Source organism: Dunckerocampus dactyliophorus, chromosome 9 (genome assembly GCF_027744805.1).
Source record: "Dunckerocampus dactyliophorus isolate RoL2022-P2 chromosome 9, RoL_Ddac_1.1, whole genome shotgun sequence".
Lineage (NCBI taxonomy): Eukaryota > Metazoa > Chordata > Actinopteri > Syngnathiformes > Syngnathidae > Dunckerocampus > Dunckerocampus dactyliophorus.
The window spans coordinates 31,868,361-31,890,464 of record NC_072827.1 but is presented as its reverse complement, the minus strand read 5'-3'; the positions used below and the strand labels follow the sequence as shown (position 1 = coordinate 31,890,464).

The following is a 22,104-nucleotide window of genomic DNA, read 5'->3' as shown; positions in this document are numbered from 1 at the left end:
CATTGGCTGAGTTATCCAGCACGTACGTGAGTTTGTGTGAGAGACAGGCTTGTTGCTTCAACCTCCTTCCTCTTCGTAGTCCCCCTGAAACTAACTTAAACAATTAAGTTAAGTTACAAATTAACATTTGGCACACAGCATTATCGTGTAGCGCGTGTGCGTTTGTCTGTGAGACCAGCTGACTCTTAGACTCTTTGAGTCGCATTTCGACTCAGGCTTGTCCTCCTCCTCCTTCCTGCCTCCACTTGCGCTCCTGATCAAGACATCTCGTGAACGGTGAGATTGTTTTTGTTTTTCAGCTTTATTAATTTACAGTAATCTTATTTATTACCTTATTTTATATTGGAATGTTACTGTACTATGTTTATGCTAACGTTTTCTTATATTTTCCCACCATATTTGGTGGACTTTGAATATTTTGAAGTGCCAAAGGGGTGAGTTTGGGAAGATCTTGGAAAGGATTACGCTATTTACATGTATTTTACGCTTCCTATAACATAAAATCCCTATAACATAAAGGTTCTCTCTCTCTATATATATATACATACATACATACATATACTCTCTCTCTCTCTCTCTATAAATATATATATATGTGTGTGTGTGTGTGTATATAAATATATATGTATGTATAAAACAATAAATCAATAAAAAAATAAAAGTATGGTTTGATGTAAACAAATTATCGGTAAATGTGGAAAAAACAAACTTCATGATATTCAGTACCAGACGGATAGACTCTGGTGCTTCAGTTAATATAGATGGTATTGAAATTAATACAGTAAAGGAAACCAAGTTTTGGGGTGTAATTCTGGATGAGAAGTTGTGTTGGAAATCACATATACAGTATACAAAGGTAAAAATATCCAAAATAATAGCATTGTTACATAAAGTAAAGGATTCCCTGGATAACAAAGCAATGTATATGTTGTACAGCACCATGATTGTTCTACATCTGACCTATTGCATTGAAGTATGGGGAAATGCTTGTAAAACATATACTCAGTCAATATTTATTTTGCAAAAAAGAGCAATAAGAATAATCAGTAGAAAACAATACAGAGACCCAACAAATCCATTATGTCTTCAGTTAAAACTATTAAAATTTCATGAATTAGTAGATTATAATATATTGCAAATTATGGTGAAAGCTTATAAAAAAAACTTTGCCGATTAATATTCAGAAACGATTTGAAAAAAGAGAAAGCAAGTATTTGTTAAAAGGTACAGTGATTTTCAAAAAAACAAAATTCAGGACTAAAATGATGGAACATTGTGTTTCTGTAAAAGGAGTCAATTTATGGAACAATCTAAATAAAGAAACTAAAGAATCCAAGTCAGATATCATATTTTTAAAAAATGGTTAAAATGAGTCTGTTGAGTAAATATGAAATATCTTAGTTATGATCGACTGTCATACTAGTGATATAATACACCTTGAGGTGCAATCGAGACACATCGTCAGAGAATGGACCTGGCGTCATCGGGTGTTTCGGGTCTTAGGTCCAGACACCCTCTTCCAGGCGACCCAGCCGGGGATGATCAGCCCCCGACTTGTGTCTAGGTAGCAAAACTCCGCCACTCCTCACCCCTTTTGATCCAGAGCCACCTGGAAGCTTTCTCAGCAGCTTCCAAGATGTTCTTGATGGCTCTTTGTTTCTGCTGCCCACAGATCCCAAAGAGACCCAGGACCCGATATAGGGATTGCCCTGCAAAGCCCCTGCAGCCTACTTCCACAGGCTCGCAGCGGGCCTTTCATCCCTGCCTCCGACATTCCTCCACCAGAGATGCATACTTGGCTCTCTTCCTCTCTTGTGCCTCTTCCATCCTGTCTTCCCAAGGGACTGTCAACTCCAAGATCACCACCTGCTTGGTAGCCCCGGACATCAGGACCACGTCTGGCCTGAGTGCGGTCTGGGTAATGATGTCCGGGAACTTCAGCTGCCTTCCTAGGTCGACCAGGAGCTGCCAGTCTCTTGCTGTAGAGAGAAGCCCTCCCTGCGCCCTTGGACGGGGCTGAGGCTTCTCACCAGCGCGAACAAAAGCGATGGAGTGCTTTGTGGGACTTTGTGCCTTGCTTGAGCTGATGGCGGTACAGATGGTATCTGCCACTGCTTGCAGGACCTTGTCGTGGCGCCAGCGGTATTGTCCATCTGCCAAGGCCTTGGAGCAGCAGCTCAGAATGTGTTCCATCAAACCCCTCTTCTTGCAGAGCTGACAGGTAGGTGAGTCTACCAGGCCCCAGGTAAAGAGATCGGACGGGCTCGGGAGGACGTCATAAACTGACTGAACCAAGAACTTGATACGGAATGGATCCGATTTCCACATATCTGCCCAAGTGATCTTCCGGTCAGCAGTCTGTTCCCACTTGGTCCAGGCCCCCTGCTTGCCCATGCCCACCATCCTGCTGAGGCGAACTTTCTCTTCTTCTGCCCGCACCTCCCCCTGAATGAGATCTCGCCTCTCCTTCCCCCTGGCTTTGGTGTAGGAAGGTGTTGGAATGCTCCCGAGCCCAGCCCGCCCATATGCCGCCGTGCCCACCAGGATGTTGTGCTGCAGCCTCGCCTCGGCTCGGGTGACCGCTTCCTGGGCACGCCATTTCCTTCCTGTTTGGACCTCCACTCCCGCTGAAGAGACCTTAGTGTCAGAGGAGTCTCGGTAGAGCAGCATCTCTCTGGCTCTGGTGACCTTGAACTCCTCCACAAGGCTGCTAAACGGAAGCTGCAGCTTGGTGTTCCGGCCATAGAAGGCTATGCTGCTGAGGCTCTTTGGGAAGCCTAGCCACCTGCGGAGGAAGTGCTTGATCGTCCTTTCGAAGCTCTCCACGGTGGTAATGGGAATTTTGTAAACCAGAAGAGGCCAGAGAAGACGGGGCAGAATTCTGTGCTGGTAGATCCAAGCCTTGAATTTTCCCGGTAGTCCCGATTTGTCCACGGCAGAAAGCCACGCGCTGAGGTCATCAGAGGTTGACTGGCGAGCTGCAGAGTCCTTTAGATTGCTGGTGAAGAGTTTCCCCAAACTTTTCACCGGCTTCTCAGACACGGATGGAATCTCAGTGTCCCCCAGAGCAAAGTGGAACTTGTCTGTCACCTTGCCTTTCCGAAGAACAAGAGACCTGCATTTGGCAGGTTTGAAGCTCATTCTTGCCCAAGAAATTTGATTTTCGAGGCCTTTGAGGACCCACCTGCACCCGGGTAATGATGTCGTGGCTACCGTCAGGTCGTCCATGTAGGCTCGAATTGGGGGCTGACGGGTCCCAGCTCTTGACAAGGGGCCTCTGCACTCCACTTCTGCTGATTTTACTTGCATTGTCATGGCCAATGCAAACAGGGTTACGGAGATGGTACAGCCTGTGATGATGCCCTTCTCAAGACGGTGCCATGCTGATGATGAAGACCCAGATGACACCCTCAGACTAAAGTTGTTGTAATAGTCAAGGATGAGACTCCGGATCTTTTCTGGGACATGGTACTTGGTCAGGGACACTTCCACTAGCTTGTGCAGGATCGAGCCGTATGCATTAGCCAAGTCTAGCCAAAGCACTGCCAGGTCACCCTTGCTTTCCCGCGCCTCCCTGATAAGCTGAGTGACCACACCGGTGTGTTCAATGCAGCCTGGTATGCCAGGGACGCCTCCCTTCTGCACAGAGGTGTCAATGAAGTTGTTCTTCAGGAGGTATCCAGTGAGGCGGTTGGCAACTATCTTGAAGAAGATCTTGCATTCTACGCAGAGGAGTGAGATGGTCCTGAATTGCTCAATGTTGGTAGCATCTTCTTCCTTGGGGATCCACACGCCCTCTGCAAACCTCCACTGCTGTGGCACCTTCCCCTTCCTCCAAACTACCCTCAGGATTCTCCAAAGCCGCTTCCGAAGCCTTGGACACTGCTTGAAGACCTTATATGGTACTCCATTCGGTCCTGGTGCTGAAGATGCTCTGGCTGCCTTGACGATCTCCTCCACCTCCTTGAGTGTGGGTTCTTTAACGTCAAGTAGGGTGTTTGGTTCGGGTGGGGAAATGAGGGTGTTACAGTGCCCAAGTTGTTGCTCCCTCCTGCTGTCACCATAGGTGTTCCTTAGGAAGTGATTAATCTCCTCCTCAGGACAGGAGAGGTGGCCACTGCGCTTCTGCCCCAGCAGTTTCTTTGTGAAACCAAACGGATTGGAAATGAAAGCACTGCGTTTTCGTGCCTTCTCTTTCCCACACTTTCTGTGCCATTCTGCACGCCGCAGGGTGGTTAGCCTCCTGCGCACTATGTCGCGAAGCTCTGCCAGCGCCTCCTTTTCTTCCTCGCTTGCCATTCTGTACTGGCTCTTCAACATCTTCAGCTCTTTCCTAAGTTGAGTGATCTTCCCTTGCCGGCGGTTTGGGATTGGTCTTGCTGTGGTCTTTGTGGTCTGTTGTTCCTTAACGCCAAATCTCTCTGATGCGATGCTTATTATGATGGTGCTTATTGTCTGGAGTTGTCTTTCCGCATCTCCCTTGGCTATTGCTTCCAGGGCTGCATCTGCATCTTCATCAAATTGATGCCACTCGGACTCTTTGTTGGCAGCTGACCACAGAACCCGACGATGCTCTGATGGTCTTCTCTGAGGGGAAGCATGTGGTGCTTGGAGATTCTGAGCACTGTGGGGTGACTCCGGGCACGCAATCTCCTCCATCTCACCAGGTGCTGTAACAGATACAGACACTGTGCGCTGCACAACTTGCATCCTCAGGCAGCCCATCTTGGTCTGATGGATCTTTAGACCTCTCAGGTTCTTGCAAACCTTGCCGCATCTGCAGAGAGCACTCATAGTCATATGTCCGTTAGCTAGGGTCGTTGCATGTATATCCATCCTGTTGGGGTGCTCATTCTCCCCCCCTCTCGGGCACCCCTGGGGGTATTTCTCATTAGGGTTTTTCGTAGCAAGTTGTGGGCGCTTCCTCTCGAAAGCTGCAGGTTGGGCTGCTAACCCTCCCTGCCCCGGTTGTCGTTTCTCCGAGCTGCCCACTGTATCTCCAGTTGTCACCGCACTATTCGGAGTTGTCATCCGGCCTTTCCCGGACGTCAATGGCATTGCCATGTTGAGCTAGTGATATAATACACCTTGAGGTGCAACCTAGACACATCGTCAGTGAACGGACCTGTGGTTAACTATGGTTACTGTTATTGTGGGAAATGGCATTGGTTGAGTTGTAATTGAGGACATATGTAACCATCTGCGTGGCTGGCTGCTATATATATATTTTTTGTTTATATTGTTGTTTTTAAGTATGACCTTGTTTGTGATTGAAAAAGGGGCAGAGATAATAAGACTTGTCTTCATTCTGGTTTGAAGAGTGTTTGTTTTAATGTCATATTGTTTTAATACTGTTTGTTTTCTTCGTTCTTGAATGAAATAAATGTTTCAAATCAAATTAAAAAAAAATATATATATATATATATATATATATATACAGTAGACACCCCTACAACATAAATACTCCGTTCCGAGAACCTTTATGTTATAGGGATTTTATGTTATACGAAGCGTAAAATACATGTAAATAGCCTAATCCGTTAAGAAAACGTTAGCATAAACGTAGTACAGTAACATTCCAATATAAAATAAGGTAATAAATAAGATTACTGTAAATGAATAAAACTGAAAAACAATAACAATTTTACCGTTCACGAGATGTCTTGATCAGGAGCGCAAGTGGAGGCAGGAAGGAGGAGGAGGACTAGCCTGAGTCGAAACGCGACTCAAAGAGTCTAAGAGTCAGCTGGTCTCACAGACAAACGCACACGCACTACACGATAATGCTGTGTGCAAAATTTTAATTTTTAACTTAACTTAATTGTTTAAGTTAGTTTCAGGGGGACTACGAAGAGGAAGGAGGTTGAAGCGAAAAGCCTGTCTCTCACACAAACTCACGTACGTGTGGAAAACTCAGCCAATGAGATGAGAGCGTAGGCGGTGCCCCGAAAATCAGCCAATGAGAGCCTATGCGTCAGAAGGCGTCGCCAAGTGTTAGTCTGAACTTGCACCAACTTGAGGCATTAATAAAGTTGATTGAAAAAAAAAAGACTTGCACCTACTTGACGCTTTATGTTATATGGAATTTCTATTTCTTCTGTAATGCGAAGCAAAAACTTGACATAAATTCTTTATGTTCTGTGGAATTTATGTAAAAGAAGGTTTATGTTATGCGAGGTACTACTGTATATATATATATATATATATATATATATATACTGAAAACAACAATTCAACTGAAATAGGCTGTTTATCAGCTGATCAAAAGTTTAAGACCATCGCTCAAAAAAGATCCAAAAACTCTCCAAAGAAGAACAAAAAATGTTCTCAGTAGGACTCAGTAATGAGGAGCTCCACTGTTCTTGTTCATCACTTCCAAAATGGCTTTGGGCATGCTTGATGCCAGTGCTTCCAGGAGGCTAGTGGGAACATTGCTCCAAGTGGTGAAGATGGCTTCACCAAGGGCATCAACTGTCTGGAACTGATGGCTATTTTTAGGAACTTCCTTTGCCATCCATCCCCAAATGTTCTCTATGGGATTTAAATGAGGGGAACATGCAGGATGGTCTAAAAGAGTGATGTTATTCTCCCTGAAGAAGTCCTTGGTCAAGCCAGCATTGTGACCTGCAGCGTTGTCCTGTTGAAGAACCCAGCTGGTACCACACAGACGAGGGCCCTCGGTCATGAGGGATGCCCGCCGCAACATCTGCATCTGTTTGACGACCCCACACCACCTGAAGCTCCGGTGTTCCACTGAATGAAAAAGCACCCCAGACCATGATGGACCCCCCTCCGCTGTGCTGGGTAGAAAACATCTCAGGTGGGATCTCCTTGTCATGCCAGTAACGTTGGAAGCCATCTGGACCGTCAAGGTTACATTTGTTCTCATCAGAGAATACAACTTGTTTCCACCTTTCAATGTCCCATGTTTGATGCTCCCTGGCAAAGTCTAAACGGGCACTTTTGTGGTGTTGAAGGAGACGAGGTCTTTGAATTCCTTTTTTGTTTTTTAAAGCCTTTTCCTGCAGATGGCGTCTGATGGTTATTGCGCTGCAGTCGGCACCAGTAAGGCCTTCATGTGGGTGGAAGACCGCCCTGTGTCTTGATGAACGGCCAATCGGATCCTCCGGCTCAGCGCAGGTGTGATTTTTTTGGGTCTACCACTTGACTTTTTTGTTCCATAATGCTCAGGATCTTTCCAAAACTTAGAATGGCTGATTTCCTGCTCCCAACCTCAGCAGCCATGGCACGCTGCGAGAGGCCTTGCTTATGCAGCTCCACAATCCCACCACGTTGAAAAAGAGAGAGCTTCTTAGCTTTACCATCAGGGGGGCATGACAGTGTGAATGATGACACTACATCAACATTTGGAGCAGATTTTGACTTTTATTGCCTGTGGTCTTAAACTTTTTATCAGCTGATAAACAGCCTATTTCAGTTGAATTGCTGTTTTGAGTAAATTACTTTTTCTAAATGCTTTTTGTCTCACCCCCCCCTTCTTGTTTTTGCATATTGTAGCTCTACTTAAAACCTCATTAAGATCCAAATGTGCAAAATGATCATTCTAGCAATTTTTCAACTGCTCTTAAGATTTTGATCAGTGTGTATACTGTAAGTGAACATCAGTTCTTATCATAGCCAAAATAGGATTGAACACAAAGAAGCAGAAGACTACTAAATGAAAATAAGGAAGTTGAATTAGTAAGGCTGCCAACATAAGGACATGCCTCTTTGTGATTTACGTTTAGGTGTTGCCACAAGTTTGTAGTGTTCTTTGCTTTGCTGGAGCCCTGGCTAACTTGCACACTGCACATGTTGCATCTAGACTTACTGCTGGCAATGCCAACGAAGCTCCTGCTCCAGTTGAAAAGGGGGACCACCACCCCAGTCTGCTAATCCAGAGGTACTGTTCCCAAATTCCATGCAATGTTCAAGAGACAGCCAAGACAGTCCCTCAACATCCAGAGCCTTGAGCATTTCAGGGCGAAACTGGTCCTCCCCCAGAGCTTTGCCACAGGGGGACCATTTTGACTAACCCAGATACCTCAGCCATGGCGATGGAACTGTCTGCATTCGTGTCCTCAGACTCTGCTTCCTCCATGGAAGGTATGTCAGTGGGATTGAGAAGGGCCTCAAAATATTCCTTCCACCGTCCAACTGTATCCTCAGTTGAGGTCAGCAGGCCCCCGTCCCCACTGTAAACAGTGTGGACCAGGCACTGCTTCTCCTATCTGAGGCGTTGAACGGTTTGCCAGAACCTCTTTGAGGCCGACCGAAAGTCGTGCTCCATGGCCTCACCGAACTCCTCCCACACCCGAGTTTTTGCCTCGATCACCGCCGAAGCCGCGTGGTGCTTGACCTGTTGGTACCTGTCAGCTGTTTCAGGAGTCCCACAAGCAATCCATGCTCGATAGGACTCCTTCACTTGATGACAGCCCTGACCTCTGGTGTCCACCGTCGGGTACGGGGCTTGCCGCCACGACCACCTTGCGGCCGCAGCTCCGATCGGCTGCCTCAGCAATGGAGGGACGAAATACGGCCCATTCGGACTCGATACCCTCGTCCTCCCCCGGAATGCAAGCGAAGCTCTGCCGGAGGTGAGAGTTGAAGACAAACAGGAGACTCTGCCAGACGTTCCCAACACACCCTCACTACACGTTTGAGTCTCCCAGGTGTGCCCGGCATCCTCCCCCGCCATCTAATCCAACTCATCACCAGATGGTGATCAGTTGACAGCTCAGCCCCTCCCTTCACCTGCGTGCCCACAACTTGCAGACGCATGTCTGATGATACGAGTACAAAGTCCATCATAGCCCTGCGGCCTAGGGAGTCCTGGTGCCAATGTAACAGGTTTACTTTGGTTATTGTGATTCCACTTGTTCTAACAGTGGTTGGAGTAATGGCTCAATAGCGCCCTCTCTCACTCGTGGGCTATATATATAGGGCTATATTTATGGGCTATATATACTGTATATTACCACCATTAAACACAATGCAGAGCTCAGGAGACCTACACCACCCAGAGCTACAGTGCATTCAGCGAGGGTTACACCAAGTGCACTTGTGGACATTCTTATGTTGGACATGGTGTTTGTGATGGACATCCTTGTGTTGGACATGGTGTTTGTGATGGACAAACTGTGGTTCACACTGAAGTCCAATCACATCACACCGCACGGGTTCAGATCGGGGAGGTCATTCCTCCCAATCACACCCCTCCAGGTCACACTGTTATTGCCCACATGGGCGTTGAAGTATCCCAGTAGAACAACAAAGTAACCAGACCATGCCTCTGATGGATTCAAAGAAGGCTGGGTATGCCGAACTGCTGTTTAGCGCATATGCACAAATGACAGTCAGGACCCTTTCCCCAACCCCAAGCCGTAAGGAAATGACCCGTACTGTGCAGGTGAGCAAATCAAGTGCAAATTCTGTACCGTTAACCGGCTGTCGTAACTTCCCCTGATCTCACATTCACTTTCCAAGGAAGACATTTTGGGTCCCAGTTGTACCAAATGCTACGCGATGAGGGGGGAAAAAAAACATTGAGCACAAAGCACCTTATCAGCCACCTGAAATGCCAGTGCTGCGACATTTGAAAAGTGCAAAAGGTTTGCCAGAGACCTCCGTGGCATCACAACAGCTGCTGGGAGCGTGTGCCCGAATACCGTGCACCTCGCTGGGCCACGCCAGGTGACTCCTCCCCATCGGTACTCTGGTTCTCCTGAGTAGTGATGTGGTAGTAGTAACATCATCATATTTCATTAGGACACATCAAAAGGTACGCTTGGTGAAATCTTAATTTGTTCCAATCCACTCAGGTGTGCTCAAACTACAGTTAAATCAAAATTTAAAAAATGTTATCTATTGAAAAAAAAAAAGTATCCTGCATCTCTAGTTTACGTGGTATAATGCCACATTCTTTATTCGTGTACGATCTGGGTGCCTTATTCAGTAAAAACCTCTAAAATTCACTTAAGTCTTCTTCACAGTCACCAGCCATAAAGCTCACCGCACGTCATTGCTTATTGGAATGCTGTAAAGTCAATCACAGACCTCCAGACTTATAACTGAGTAAATATCACGATTGAAGCTTTATTCACATTGCATTCAAATCTCATTGATTACAATTCCAACAATATAACGAAAATCAAATCAACACAGCAAAATAAGAAAGAAAAACTACTATTTTAAAAAAGGCCTCCTGAAAGCGGTCCGTACCCCAATGAGTGAATCATAAGAACTCAAGTCAGTAAAAGGAATCAAATCACTACTTTCCAGACCCAATTTTGGAAGTAATGGAACAGGAAGTGACTTCATCAGTTACAGCATTTAGTGATGACAGCATACAGTCAAATAAAACACCTTGAACGACAAATGAAACCACTGCAGTCACCGTGTCTTTCTTTTACACATGAATAAAAACAAGATGTATTTATTGAACAAAGACACATGCAAAGAATATTACAACACAGTAGCAACACAGTGACTGCATGGAAGTCAGGCCAGTCAAGCAGGAGACCATCAGTGACTCTGCATGTGTCTTATCAAAGAGGACCTCCAAGAAAATGCGTCGCCACAATTTGAGCAACTAAAAGGTTTTTCTCCTGTGTGTGTTCTCATGTGTGATTGCATGTGTGTCTTTTGAGTGAAACGTTTGCCACAGTCTGAGCAAATAAATGGTTTTTCTCCTGTGTGCATTCTCACGTGTAATCGCATGTGTGTCTTTTGAGTGAAGCTTTTACCACAGTCTGAGCAATTAAAAAGTTTTTCTCCTGTGTGTGTCCTCATGTGTCTTTGCATGGGTGCCTTTTCAGTGAAGCATTTTCCACAGTCTGAGCAACTAAAAGGTTTTTCTCCTGTGTGTGTTCTCATATGTAATTGCATGTGTGCCTTTTGAGTGAAGCGTTTGCCACAGTCTGAGCAACTAAAAGGTTTTTCTCCTGTGTGTGTTCTCATATGTAATTGCATGTGTGTCTTTAAAGTGAAGCGTTTACCGCAGTCTGAGCAACTAAAAGGTTTTTCTCCTGTGTGGGTTCTCATGTGTCGAGCCAAATGGCTCTTATGAGAAAATCTTTTATCACAAACTGAGCAGTTAAAACGTTTACCTGTCTTCTTTTTAGAGCTTTCAGAGTGTTTGTTGCCAGTGTGAGTCATCATATCACCTTCACAGTCTGTATCGCTGCTCAGAGATTCTTGGGTGAAGTCGCTGTCTTCACCTTCAGGAGAGTGTGACGTTGTGTCGTCACTATCTGACAGTGGAGCTAAGAGGTTGTCTGCTTGTGATCCTCCACAGTGGTCTCCATCAGCTTCTGTTGTCATGTGTTGCAGTGAGCTGCTGCATGAAGGCTCCGCCTCTCTCATCTCCTCACTTGGACTATGATGAAGCTGTGAGGACTCAGGTGGTTTGTCTTCAGGGTCTTCGATCTTCACAGAGACACCAGTCAGTGGCAACCTGGTGAGATCAGCCTCCTCCGGCCCTAGAAGATGCTCTCCCTCCTGAGTGATGGAGAGTTCTTCCTCTTCCTCTTTAACATAGGGGGGCTGTCGCTCCTCCTCTTCCTCTTTAATGTGGGTGGGCTGTGGCTCCTCTTCCTCTTTAATGTGGGTAGGCTGCAGCTCCTCCTCTTCCACCTTAACACAGGGGGGCTGTGGCTCCTCCCCATCCTCTTTAACATAGGGGGGCTGTGGCTCCCCGTCTCTCATCGCCTCACTTTGACTATGATGAAGCTGTGAGGACTCAGGTGGTTTTTCTCCAGGGTCTTTGGTCTTCACAGAGACACCAGTCAGTGGCAACCTGGTGAGAGCCGCCTCCTCTGTGTCGAGAAAATGCTCTCCCTCCTCAGTCAGTGAGAGTTCTTACTCTTCCTCCCCTGTGGCTGAGTAGGATATTCTTCTTGATGACCAACCAGCTGTGAATGTCTGTGGGACACAAAAAGGAATTATTGTGGAAGCTTTCTGTGCATTCTAAAAAAAAAAAAAAAACGGCCCCTCCCCCTCACACACAAACACACAGCGAGGTGCCACTCTTCCTGCCTCACTCACTCGGCTGCAGCAGACTACATTTGTTTACACCAGCTGTGACTTTGTAAAACAACACAACACTACATTACACTACACTACACTACACTACACTAGGGCCCGTCAAGGGGAACATTCTAGTTTTTTTTCACACAAGTTTTAGAGAGCATATGACAGCGTTTTAACGTCGTGTAAGTTGCATCTCTGTGAGATAAACAAAGATAGATGCAAGTGTTAATCCACATGTCCACCAATATCTTAGACGTACTAAAGTGAAATAAAGATCTATGCAGATATACACAGCGTCCCACTTCACTTCATACTTCCATGCAGGATTTACAGGGGCTCATACGTTCACAAGTTCATGTCTTCATTCTAATCATGTTCCAAGTCATGTATTTAGTTGTCATGTGATACATTGGAAGGTGTGGAGCCACTTCACAAAAGACTCAACAGGCGTTACGTTAGATGCAACATGTGCAGTGTGCAAGTTAGCCAGGGCTCCAGCACCAGCAAAGCAAAGAACACTACAAACTTGTGGCAACACATAAAAGTAAATCACAAAGAGGCATGTCCTTATGTTGGCAGCCTTACTAATTCAACTTCCTTATTTTCATTTAGTAGTCTTCTGCTTCTTTGTGTTCAATCCTATTTTGGCTATGATAAGAATTGATGTTCACTTACAGTAAATATCCTGTCTATGTCAACGCTCTTATTTCATATATCAGATTATATATCGGATATCCCAAATATTCCCAAAAACCCACATGGGTCGGGCTCTATCCTGAACAAGCTATATGTAAAGTGGCTCCACAAATCTTACGTAGGCGGCCACGAAACACTTTAGCTTGTTGTATTTACTCTGCTGCAACTGCGCTCCGTGTAGGGAATTTGGGGTAGTTTCCTTTGTTATCCCAGTATTAAATATTGCAATCAGCTGTAGAATTACTGATCATCTGTCTGTTTACACTGGAGAGTCGGTGCCAGCGAGCAAAATGGGTGCCAGCACATATAGGAGTGGAGGGGAATGAGTTGGTAGATACATATGCCAAGACAGCAACAAGGAGAGCACACGTAGGGGTAAATATTAAGTAGAGTGAAGCCGAAATGAACTCACTTGTGAAAGAAAGGCTTATAAAGAAGTGACAGGAAGAATGGGACAGAGAACCAAAAGGTAGACATTTGTATAATATTCACAAATAAAATATGGCTTTGCATGAACCACACAGACCTGCTAGCAGGCTAGCGGGCTAACGTTAGCGGCTAACAATAGCACATTCATTTAGAACGGCATCATATTTAAACAACTTAAAGAGTGTAAAAGGTTATTGTATTTATATTACCTCATTGGCCACGTGCACTAGAGAGGAGTACAACAGCGTCTTCTGAGAGTTACAACAGCAACTTGTGAAGGCCGCTTCTTGCTCGTTGGCTTGGTGATGTCTTGGTGTGCACCAATCATTAACGTCTTACTGAAACACACGCACTAGCAAACATTGGTTCCACATCAGAATCGAGCTGCACGTCAACGTAAATAAGTCCTATAAATACAGTAATATTGTAAATCTTAACATTTATCAATTTAACACACACTAACTTAACATAATTAACTTAAATGTAAGAATTGACTCAAAGCTGGCTCTTATGGCAGCTTCACTACCAAACAGGCTGGATGACAAGATGATTGTCACGCAATTTGCCGAGCAATGCGTGTCATATATTTATGTATTTATAGCGTGAAGACCAGCACATTGATATTATGTTGTTTGTTTGTTTAGTTTATTTGATTTAAAAAGGTCTAGCCATGCCAATTACAATGTTAAATACTCGTGAGAAATTAAACAGTTGATAGAGGACAATAATAATGAATATGGAAATACAATAGGGATGACATTTCAATGGGCAATTAGGTAGAGTTCAAGGGGTTAAAGAACACTACCCCAGGGAACTGTGTTAAACTTGTACAATCACACATGGGAGGAAGGAAAGTTACCAACAGAGTGGAAAGAAGCAGTTATAATCCCGCTGTGTAAACCAGGTAAGAATCCGGAAGAGGACCTCTAATTTGGGTAAAACAATGGAAAAATTGATAAATGAAAGACTGGTTTATCATTTGGAATTGAAGGAAGTACTAAAAAGTTACCAAAGTGGTTTTCGTTTTGTTTGGAAGAAGAAATTAGGAAAGGACAAATTAATAAAGAAAGTGCAATGTTTTTTGATAAACAGTAGAAAAAGCTTTTGTTATGTTGTGATACTTTTCCTGTGATTAGGTTGTGCCTCCTTGGTCATTTCCTTTTCTTTGGTCACGTGTTCGCCAATCACATCCTTGACCTTACATAAAAAGCTTAGTTCATGTTCGAATGGTAACAGGCCGATCCAAAATGACACGTGACGTCAATACATTGAGGTATTTCCCAACGCTTGTCAAGATTCACGACATTCGCTCTCCACGTCTCTCCCCTTCTCTGTCAGTCACCCGCTGCGTGCTCTACAGCCGGACTGGCACGGAAGGTCACTTGAAGGAGCGTCTGCCATCACCATGGTTACCGCAGCAGAAACTCTGCTGCATTAAAAATGTAGAAATGCCTGTTTAAATGTAGCTTCTGTGTAGGCTATCACGTTATTTGATCCGTAAAATACCTTCACTGCTGACAAGATATTTGATGTGGAAAAAAGGCGACGCTCCGATTGGAGGATAGGATTTGAGTGGGAATGTTTAGACTTACAACAAGTTGCAGGGGGAATGTTCTGTGGGCTTTGACTTCCGGTTGTCGGCGAAACGAAAGGCAAGGTTCGAGGCGCCCAAATTGAAGCGTGAAAAGTGCGAGATAAGGAATACAATAAGTATTGAATATACAGTTGAGAGATTTGATGTCTGGACTGGAGGTGGGTTGTGGGAAGTGGACTGCATAAGTCTCGGCCGACGGCCTATATGGGCCCGGTACGACGAGACCGGTGCGCCACGACCGGCAACAAACCAAAAGAGACACGAAGAGCTGGTGGCGGCGGTGCGGAGGGAGCTGAAGTGCGGGTGCAACCAAACTGTACCGTGAGTGTAACAATGGGCTGTAGCTCAGATGATGTTAGCGACGAAGGGGCAGAGGAGATGGAGTACACACACACGTAAAAATAGCAAGGAAACAGTCATGATCAGAAGCAAGCAGCGGAAAAGATCATGATGGAAGACAAACAAAGAAAAAATAGGAGCTAAAACAAACGGCAAAGAAGAGTCAGATGAAGAATGCAAAGTTCTTATTACAATGAGCAAAGATAAAGGACATTTTCACCCAGTTCATTTGACTAAAGCAATTGAAAAAGAAATAGGGAAAGTTAAATACGCCAAAATGCTCAATAACAGAAGAATACTAATATCAGCAGCAAGGACATATGATGAAGTTGAAGGACCTTGATGGAGGAGAAATACAAGTACACATACCAGGAGAGGAAGCAGCAATAAGAGGAGTTCTATCAAACGTAGCGATGGAAATGTCCATGGATGAGGTGAAGAGAGAAATAAGAGGTGGCAAAATAACAGAAGCTAGACGACTCCAAACCAGCAGAGGAGGAGTAAAAAGTGACAGTTTGTCTGTATTACTTGTATTTGAAAAGACAATACCGGCAGACATACGTATAGGATGTATGAATTTTAGGGTGAGGGGGTACATCCCTCAACCACTAAGATGCTATAAATGTCAGAGAATGGGACACACAGCACAGCAATGTCAGTGGAGGCAAAGGTGTGCAAAGTGTGGTGGAGAACATGACTATGGGAAGTGTGCTAGCGATGCTAAGCTAAGATGTTGCAACTGTGGAGGAGAACACAGTGCCGCATATGGTGGCTGTGAAGTGCAAAGACATGCCAAAGAAGTGCAAAAATACAAAAGAGAAAATAAGGTATGATATGCTGAAGCAGTAAAGAATCTAGCTATGTGTGTAATTAAGCTCATCTAGAACATACAGGACATGCACGAGGACTTCCTCAGAGAACACGCCATGGAAGATCTCAATTAGAATGGACTGCTCCCCAACAGAAATGTAACCATAAGTGTGCAATAGAAGAAGAAACATTAATTGTAAGGAAAAAGAACTTTGTAGCTTTTATATGTAAAATCATCAATGTGGCCATCAGGCAAGAAAGGAAAAGTGACAGGATCAAAACGGTTGTGGAAGCTGCAGAACAATATTGAAACATCAAGGACCTGAAAGCAGAAGAAATACATGCTATGTTGACTCTACACAAAGATGCAGGATGTCAGAACGTTCATCCAACACATCACGGTACTCCACATCCTACCATGGAATGCAAGAAGTTTCATAGCAAACGGACAAGAACTTAAGAAATGTAGAAGAGAAAGTGGGAAAAGACCTGATATGATACGTGTGCAAGAAACATGGCTTAGACCACATGTGGATGATGTGTTGCATGGCTATGAATCAGTGCCATTCCATAGAAAAGAAAAGCAAGGGGGAGGGTGTGCAGCATTTGTGAGGGATGGAACAATATAGAAGTATAATAGAATAACAACATTAAATGAAATAGAATGTGTGATTATTGAAATACATCAAGCAAATACAAATATAATCATTATTAATATATATAACCCCTGTAAACTACTAGATGTTGAAACAATGGAGAAGATAATAAGGAGGCATGGTGGTAGAGAGATCTGGTGTGGGGACTTTAATGCACATCATAGTTGATGGGGAAGTCAGCAAACAGATCACAATGGAATAGTAGTAGGAGAACTCATGGATATCAGACAGTTAGTCTGCTTCATCAAGGGAAATGGAACAAGAATAGATATATGCTCAAATAGAATGTCATGCATTGGTTTAACTCTGGTCTCACATAGCTTGGCAAGTTCCTGTGAATGGTATGTAAATGAAACCACAAGTATAGGAAGTGATCATTTCCCCAGAGGTTGTACAATAAACGCAGAAGTAGATGTCAAAGAAAGACCCAGACAGAAAAAATGGTGCTTTTCAAAAGCGCATTGGGGAAAATTCAGGGAGGAATGTAGCAAAGCAGCAAATTCAATATCAATGGAAGGTGGCATAGAGGAATGCACAGTTAAGATGACAAATAAGATAACAGAGGCAGCAATGAAAAGTATACCGTGGAAGTCAATTGGAGGGAAAGGAAAATGGTTCCATGGTGGAATGAAAAGTGCACAACAGCTGGAAAAGAGCGAAATAGCACATTAAGAAGGTTAAGGAAGAAACTCAGCCAAGAAAATGTCAAATGACCAGAGGCCGAAGAGTAATTAAAAACAGTAAACAAAACGCATGGAGGGATTATTGCTCTGCCATAGGAAGGCAAATCAAGATAGGAGATGTATGGTCAATGTTGAAGAAGATGAGTGGGAAAAAGGTGTTTGTTCAAATACCTGCATTAGAAGATAATGGAACAATGGCTGGGACTGGTCAGGAAAAAGCAAAGCAAAAAGCAAGTTTGCGGGGGTGCATAGTGGAGACCATCTGGATGCTAATCATAGAATAGGGAAGGAGAGGATGATACAAGAGAATAGGGATGTGTTTCTAAGACAGGATGGTGAGGAGAGTGTGATGGATGTTGAAATTAATGTGAATGAATTGCTGACAGTATTAAATAAAAGTAAAGATACTGCAACAGGAGAAGACCAGTTGAGTTATATTATGTTACAGAACTTACCAGAAAATATGTTGGGAAAAATATGATATTTATTTAACAAGATGTGGGAAGAAGGGAAAATACCGAAGCAGTGGAAAAGTGCATTGATTTTACCATTTAATAAACCTGGTAAGGATCCAAAGCATCCTGAGAACTATCGACCTATTGCTCTAACATCACATCTATGCAAATGGATGGAGAAAGTTCTAGTTAGAAGACTTCATTATTTCCTTGAACGTCCACGGTTACTTGCAACTTATCAGTGTGGGTTTAGAAAAGGACGATCAACAATGGATGCTGTAGTGAGAGTAAGTCATGAAATAGAGAAAAGCTTTCAAATGAAAGACTTGATGAATATTCTATTCTTTGATATTGAAAAGGCTTATGACTCCATGTGGCGGGAAGGTTTATTGATTAAGATGAATAGGATGGGAATTAGAGGTAGGCTTTATAACTGGGTTCTTGATTTCATATCGGACAGAAAATTCAAAGTAAAAATAGGATCAGAGATGTCAGAAGAATACAGTATAGCAAATGGTATACCACAGGGGAGTGTAATTAGCCCAGTTTTGTTTAATGTAATGATAAATGATATATTCATGAATCTGGATAGAAGGATTGGGTCGGCCCTACACGCAGATGATGGAGTTATTTGGGCAAGGGGACGAGATTCTGTAAACGTGACAAGTAAAATGAAGGAAGCAATAAAGAAGATAGAACAATGGTGGTATGACTGGGGATTTAAGCTATCACCCAATAAAACATGTTACATGACGATTACCAGGAAAAAAGGCATAAAAAATCAGAACCTGATGCTGTATGGACAAAACATTGCAAAAGTAGACAATCTGAAATACCTTGGTATGTGGCTAGATCAGAAAGGCACATGGAAGACCCATGTGGAAAAGGTAGAAGAGAAATGTAAGAAGATTATAAACTTAATGAGAGCTGTTACAGGTAAGGAGTGGGGAGCAGATAAACAATCACTAATGTATATACGTATATAGAGCTTTGATGAGAGCAAATATAGATTATGGAAGTTTTGTAAATGGAGCTGCAGCTAAAACACATTTAAGGAAAATAGAAATATTCCCAAAGCATTTAGGATAAGTACAGGTGCAATCACATCAACACCAATGAAAGCAATGCAGGTTGAGTTAGGAGAAGTAGCGTATGACCTGAGAAGAGATCAACTTATGTTGACATACTGGAGTAGACTTAAAGGATGTAGGCATGGACATCTGGCCAAGGATGTGATGGAGGACTGTTGGGAGTATAATGCAACCAAAAGTAATAGCTTTGGGCGGGTAATTAAAGATAAAATAGATAAATATAACATAACAAATATACATATTAATAATTCTACACCCATAAGCAATATTCTTATCTGGCTATTTCCAAAACCTGTAGTAGATGTATATACAACAGAGTTAAAAAATAAATGGAAAGATAGTGAAAAAGGACATAAAGCAAGTCAATATATTAGAAACAAATATTACAGTTATTTAGATATTTCTACAGATGGATGAAAAAGCGAAGAAGGGAAGGTGGGGATTGGAATCTATGGACCACCAATGAACTATAGCATCATTAAAAGATTACCAGACCAGCTCTCGGTTTATACAGCAGACATGATGGCAATGATTATTGGCCTGCAATGGATAGAGGAAATAAAAGCAGATAGAGGGGTATGCTGTGTGGACTCTCTGGCAGCCTTATACAGTATAAAAGATATGGAATCAAGTGGGGAGGATTTACTATTAGAAATACATCAAAGCCTGTTCCAGTGACGCATGTTCAAAATAGAAATAAGATTCTGCTGGGTACCTGCACATGTAGGGGTGGAAGGGAACGAGGTGGCAGATAAAATGGCTAAAATGGGGATTAGAAGAAATGAAATTATAAATGTACCTGCTGGTAAAGGCGAAGTTAAGGCAATAATCAAAAAACAAATGATGGAGAAATGGCAAAATAGGTGGGATGAGGGGAGTAGCGGGAGAAAGAGGAAATAGTGTTAACTAGGATGAGGTTCAATCACACCGGGTTCAATGACAAGATGTTTTTGGTAGGGAAATGTAAATCAAAAGTATGTATGTATGTATGCAAAAGTATAGAGGACGTAGAACACATAGTACTACACTGCAAGAGATATAGGGAAGTTAAAGTTAAGGAAAAGGATTAATAAGATGGGAAGGGAATGGAGCATTGAGGGTATTTTAGGAACAGGTGGGGAGGGGGTTAGAGATATACAGAGGGCAGCGATAGAATATTTGAAGGACACGGGATTATATAATAGAATATAGAAAATTATTAGAATATTTTATCATATGTATTATTATTATTAGGATTATTATTATTATTAGTAGTAGTAGTATAAGTAGTCTCCTCATTATCTACAGTAAGTTAGTGGAGGGAGGGAGGGGAAGGGTTCAAAGTTTGTATGGACTGATGTAGTAAAGGGTTTAACAACGCCACCCCTAAGAGGGGAAATATGAAACTAAGGCACACAGGTAAGCTTACTTTGAATGAGGCGACGGAGACACTGGCTCCATTTACAATATTTATTATTCTTATTTCAAATTCTTAAAACAGACTTTTATTTCAAGTTAATTAAAATATTGGCTCTTGTTGTCTTCTAAAAATGTGGCGCCAAGGAACTCACACACCCACAAAGCGCCAGGGAGCTGGAGTTAGGCTGGATGGATGGGGGAAACTAAATGGGGCAACCTAAATAAAGCACCAAAACACAACAAAACCACTACAAAACCAAAATCAACCAAAACAAGTGCTTTGCAAATATATACAAACAAAGTTACCACCACCGAAGGAGCACCACTACCACCACCACCATTTGACCCGCAGCTCCTGGGAAAAAACACAATTTTTACAACAAACATTTCTGTGCAAAATAGAGCAACAGTTCAGTCAGTTCTGACTTTGCTCAAGTCAACGCGAGCGGCACAGTTCGTTGTTTGGTGGGGGGAAAGCGTTCCGTAGGGGGGAGTGGGGTAGCTCCCGTAGAAACCCCAAACGTAGCCCCCAGCTAGTTGTAGACACTGAAGGGTCGCTCGCATCTATCAAGCGTGCAGTAGCCGCAGTAGAAAAGCGGCATTAACAGCAAGCAGATGGGACCGGCGGACATGTAGAACCGGCACAACAAACATGCAATATGTGTCAGCTCGGAAATTTGCACACGGGCAAGACGGCAGCGTCTACCAAAAACAGAAAAAAGGAGGAACAAATCAAATTGGAATAGACAGCTCATACACCAGGAAGACGGACATACTTACCACTTGACAGCAAGCTTGTCGCTCATTGAGAGAGAGGCGAGAGGCGCAGACACGGGAGCCTATAAACATAGCATAGAGGCTATAAACTAAGCTAAGCTGTGCGCTACGCCGTAACCAGGGGGAACCCTACCTTGAGTTTAGTTAACCCCGTTTATGCAGCGGCTGTCTGTGCTGCCGAGAGGCAAGAAGCGAACGCGGCAGTGAACGCTGAAGGAGGGCACCCAGCGAGAGGTCAAAGGGCGAGCGACAAAGCAACAGGCACTCTTATAGAACGCCATCTAGCGCTAACAACCAATGACGATCAGTCCAATAAGCAGTGCACGTGTCTTCTCATATCACCACATTAGTATAAAGTAAGATACTGTATATGGCTCATGTTACATACTCTGGTACAGTAGGTGGCGGTATGCACCTTTTAAAGTCATGGTTGCAACCCGCCATTAAACTAAAAGAAGAAGAAGAATGTTCTGCGTGGGGAACACTGATCTGTACTAATAAGTCTGGATAGCTCATAGGTCGCACCCGCCGGTGCAAGCCGCTGAAGCCAAAGAGACGCCATCTTACTACTCACATCGCGACTACATTGGCACAGCGTACATAGTGTACAAAGCAGATGAAGAGGCTAACAGAACATCTATATTTGACATTAAAAAGCGGGGAGATTCTCCCATTCCTTCAAGTAACGCAGCCTTCGTCCCTTAAAGAAATACATATATCATGATCAGAACAAAAAAGTACGCACATTTCCTCTTAGCTATTATATCCATCCATCCATTTTCTATACCGCTTCATCCTCATTAGGGTCGCGGGGGCATGCTGGAGCCTATCCCAGCTGACTTCGGGCGACGGGCGGGGTAACCCTGGACTGGTCGCCAGCCAATCGCAGGGCACATATAGACAAACAACCATTCACTCACATTCATACCTATGGACAATTTAGAGTCGCCAATTAACCTCACCTGCATGTTTTTGGAATGTGGGAGGAAGCCGGAGTACCCGGAGAAAACCCACGCACACACGGGGAGAACATGCAAACTCCACACAGAATTGCCCAATGTGTTGGCCAAAGTGCTAATCACTAGGCCACCGTGCGACGCCAATGAGCTATCCAGATATATTATACACATCAGTGGGTGGGGGGAA

General features: G+C 43.7%; 1 protein-coding gene and 1 pseudogene across 1 annotated transcript; both read right to left on the bottom strand.

The window, feature by feature from the left end:
• Window positions 1–1,542: 1,542 nt before the first annotated feature.
• On the bottom strand, window positions 1,543–4,800 carry LOC129187529 (uncharacterized; annotated as a pseudogene).
• Window positions 4,801–10,088: 5,288 nt separating this feature from the next.
• Window positions 10,089–13,482, bottom strand: LOC129187187 (gastrula zinc finger protein XlCGF57.1-like). Its single transcript, XM_054786064.1, has 2 exons — window positions 13,365–13,482; window positions 10,089–11,922 (listed from the first exon to the last, which is right to left on the bottom strand). The coding sequence occupies exon 2, from the start codon at window positions 11,704–11,706 to the stop codon at window positions 10,525–10,527; it is 1,182 nt and encodes a 393-aa protein (XP_054642039.1). The 5' UTR covers window positions 11,707–11,922; window positions 13,365–13,482; the 3' UTR covers window positions 10,089–10,524.
• Between the last annotated feature and the right edge of the window lie 8,622 nt (window positions 13,483–22,104).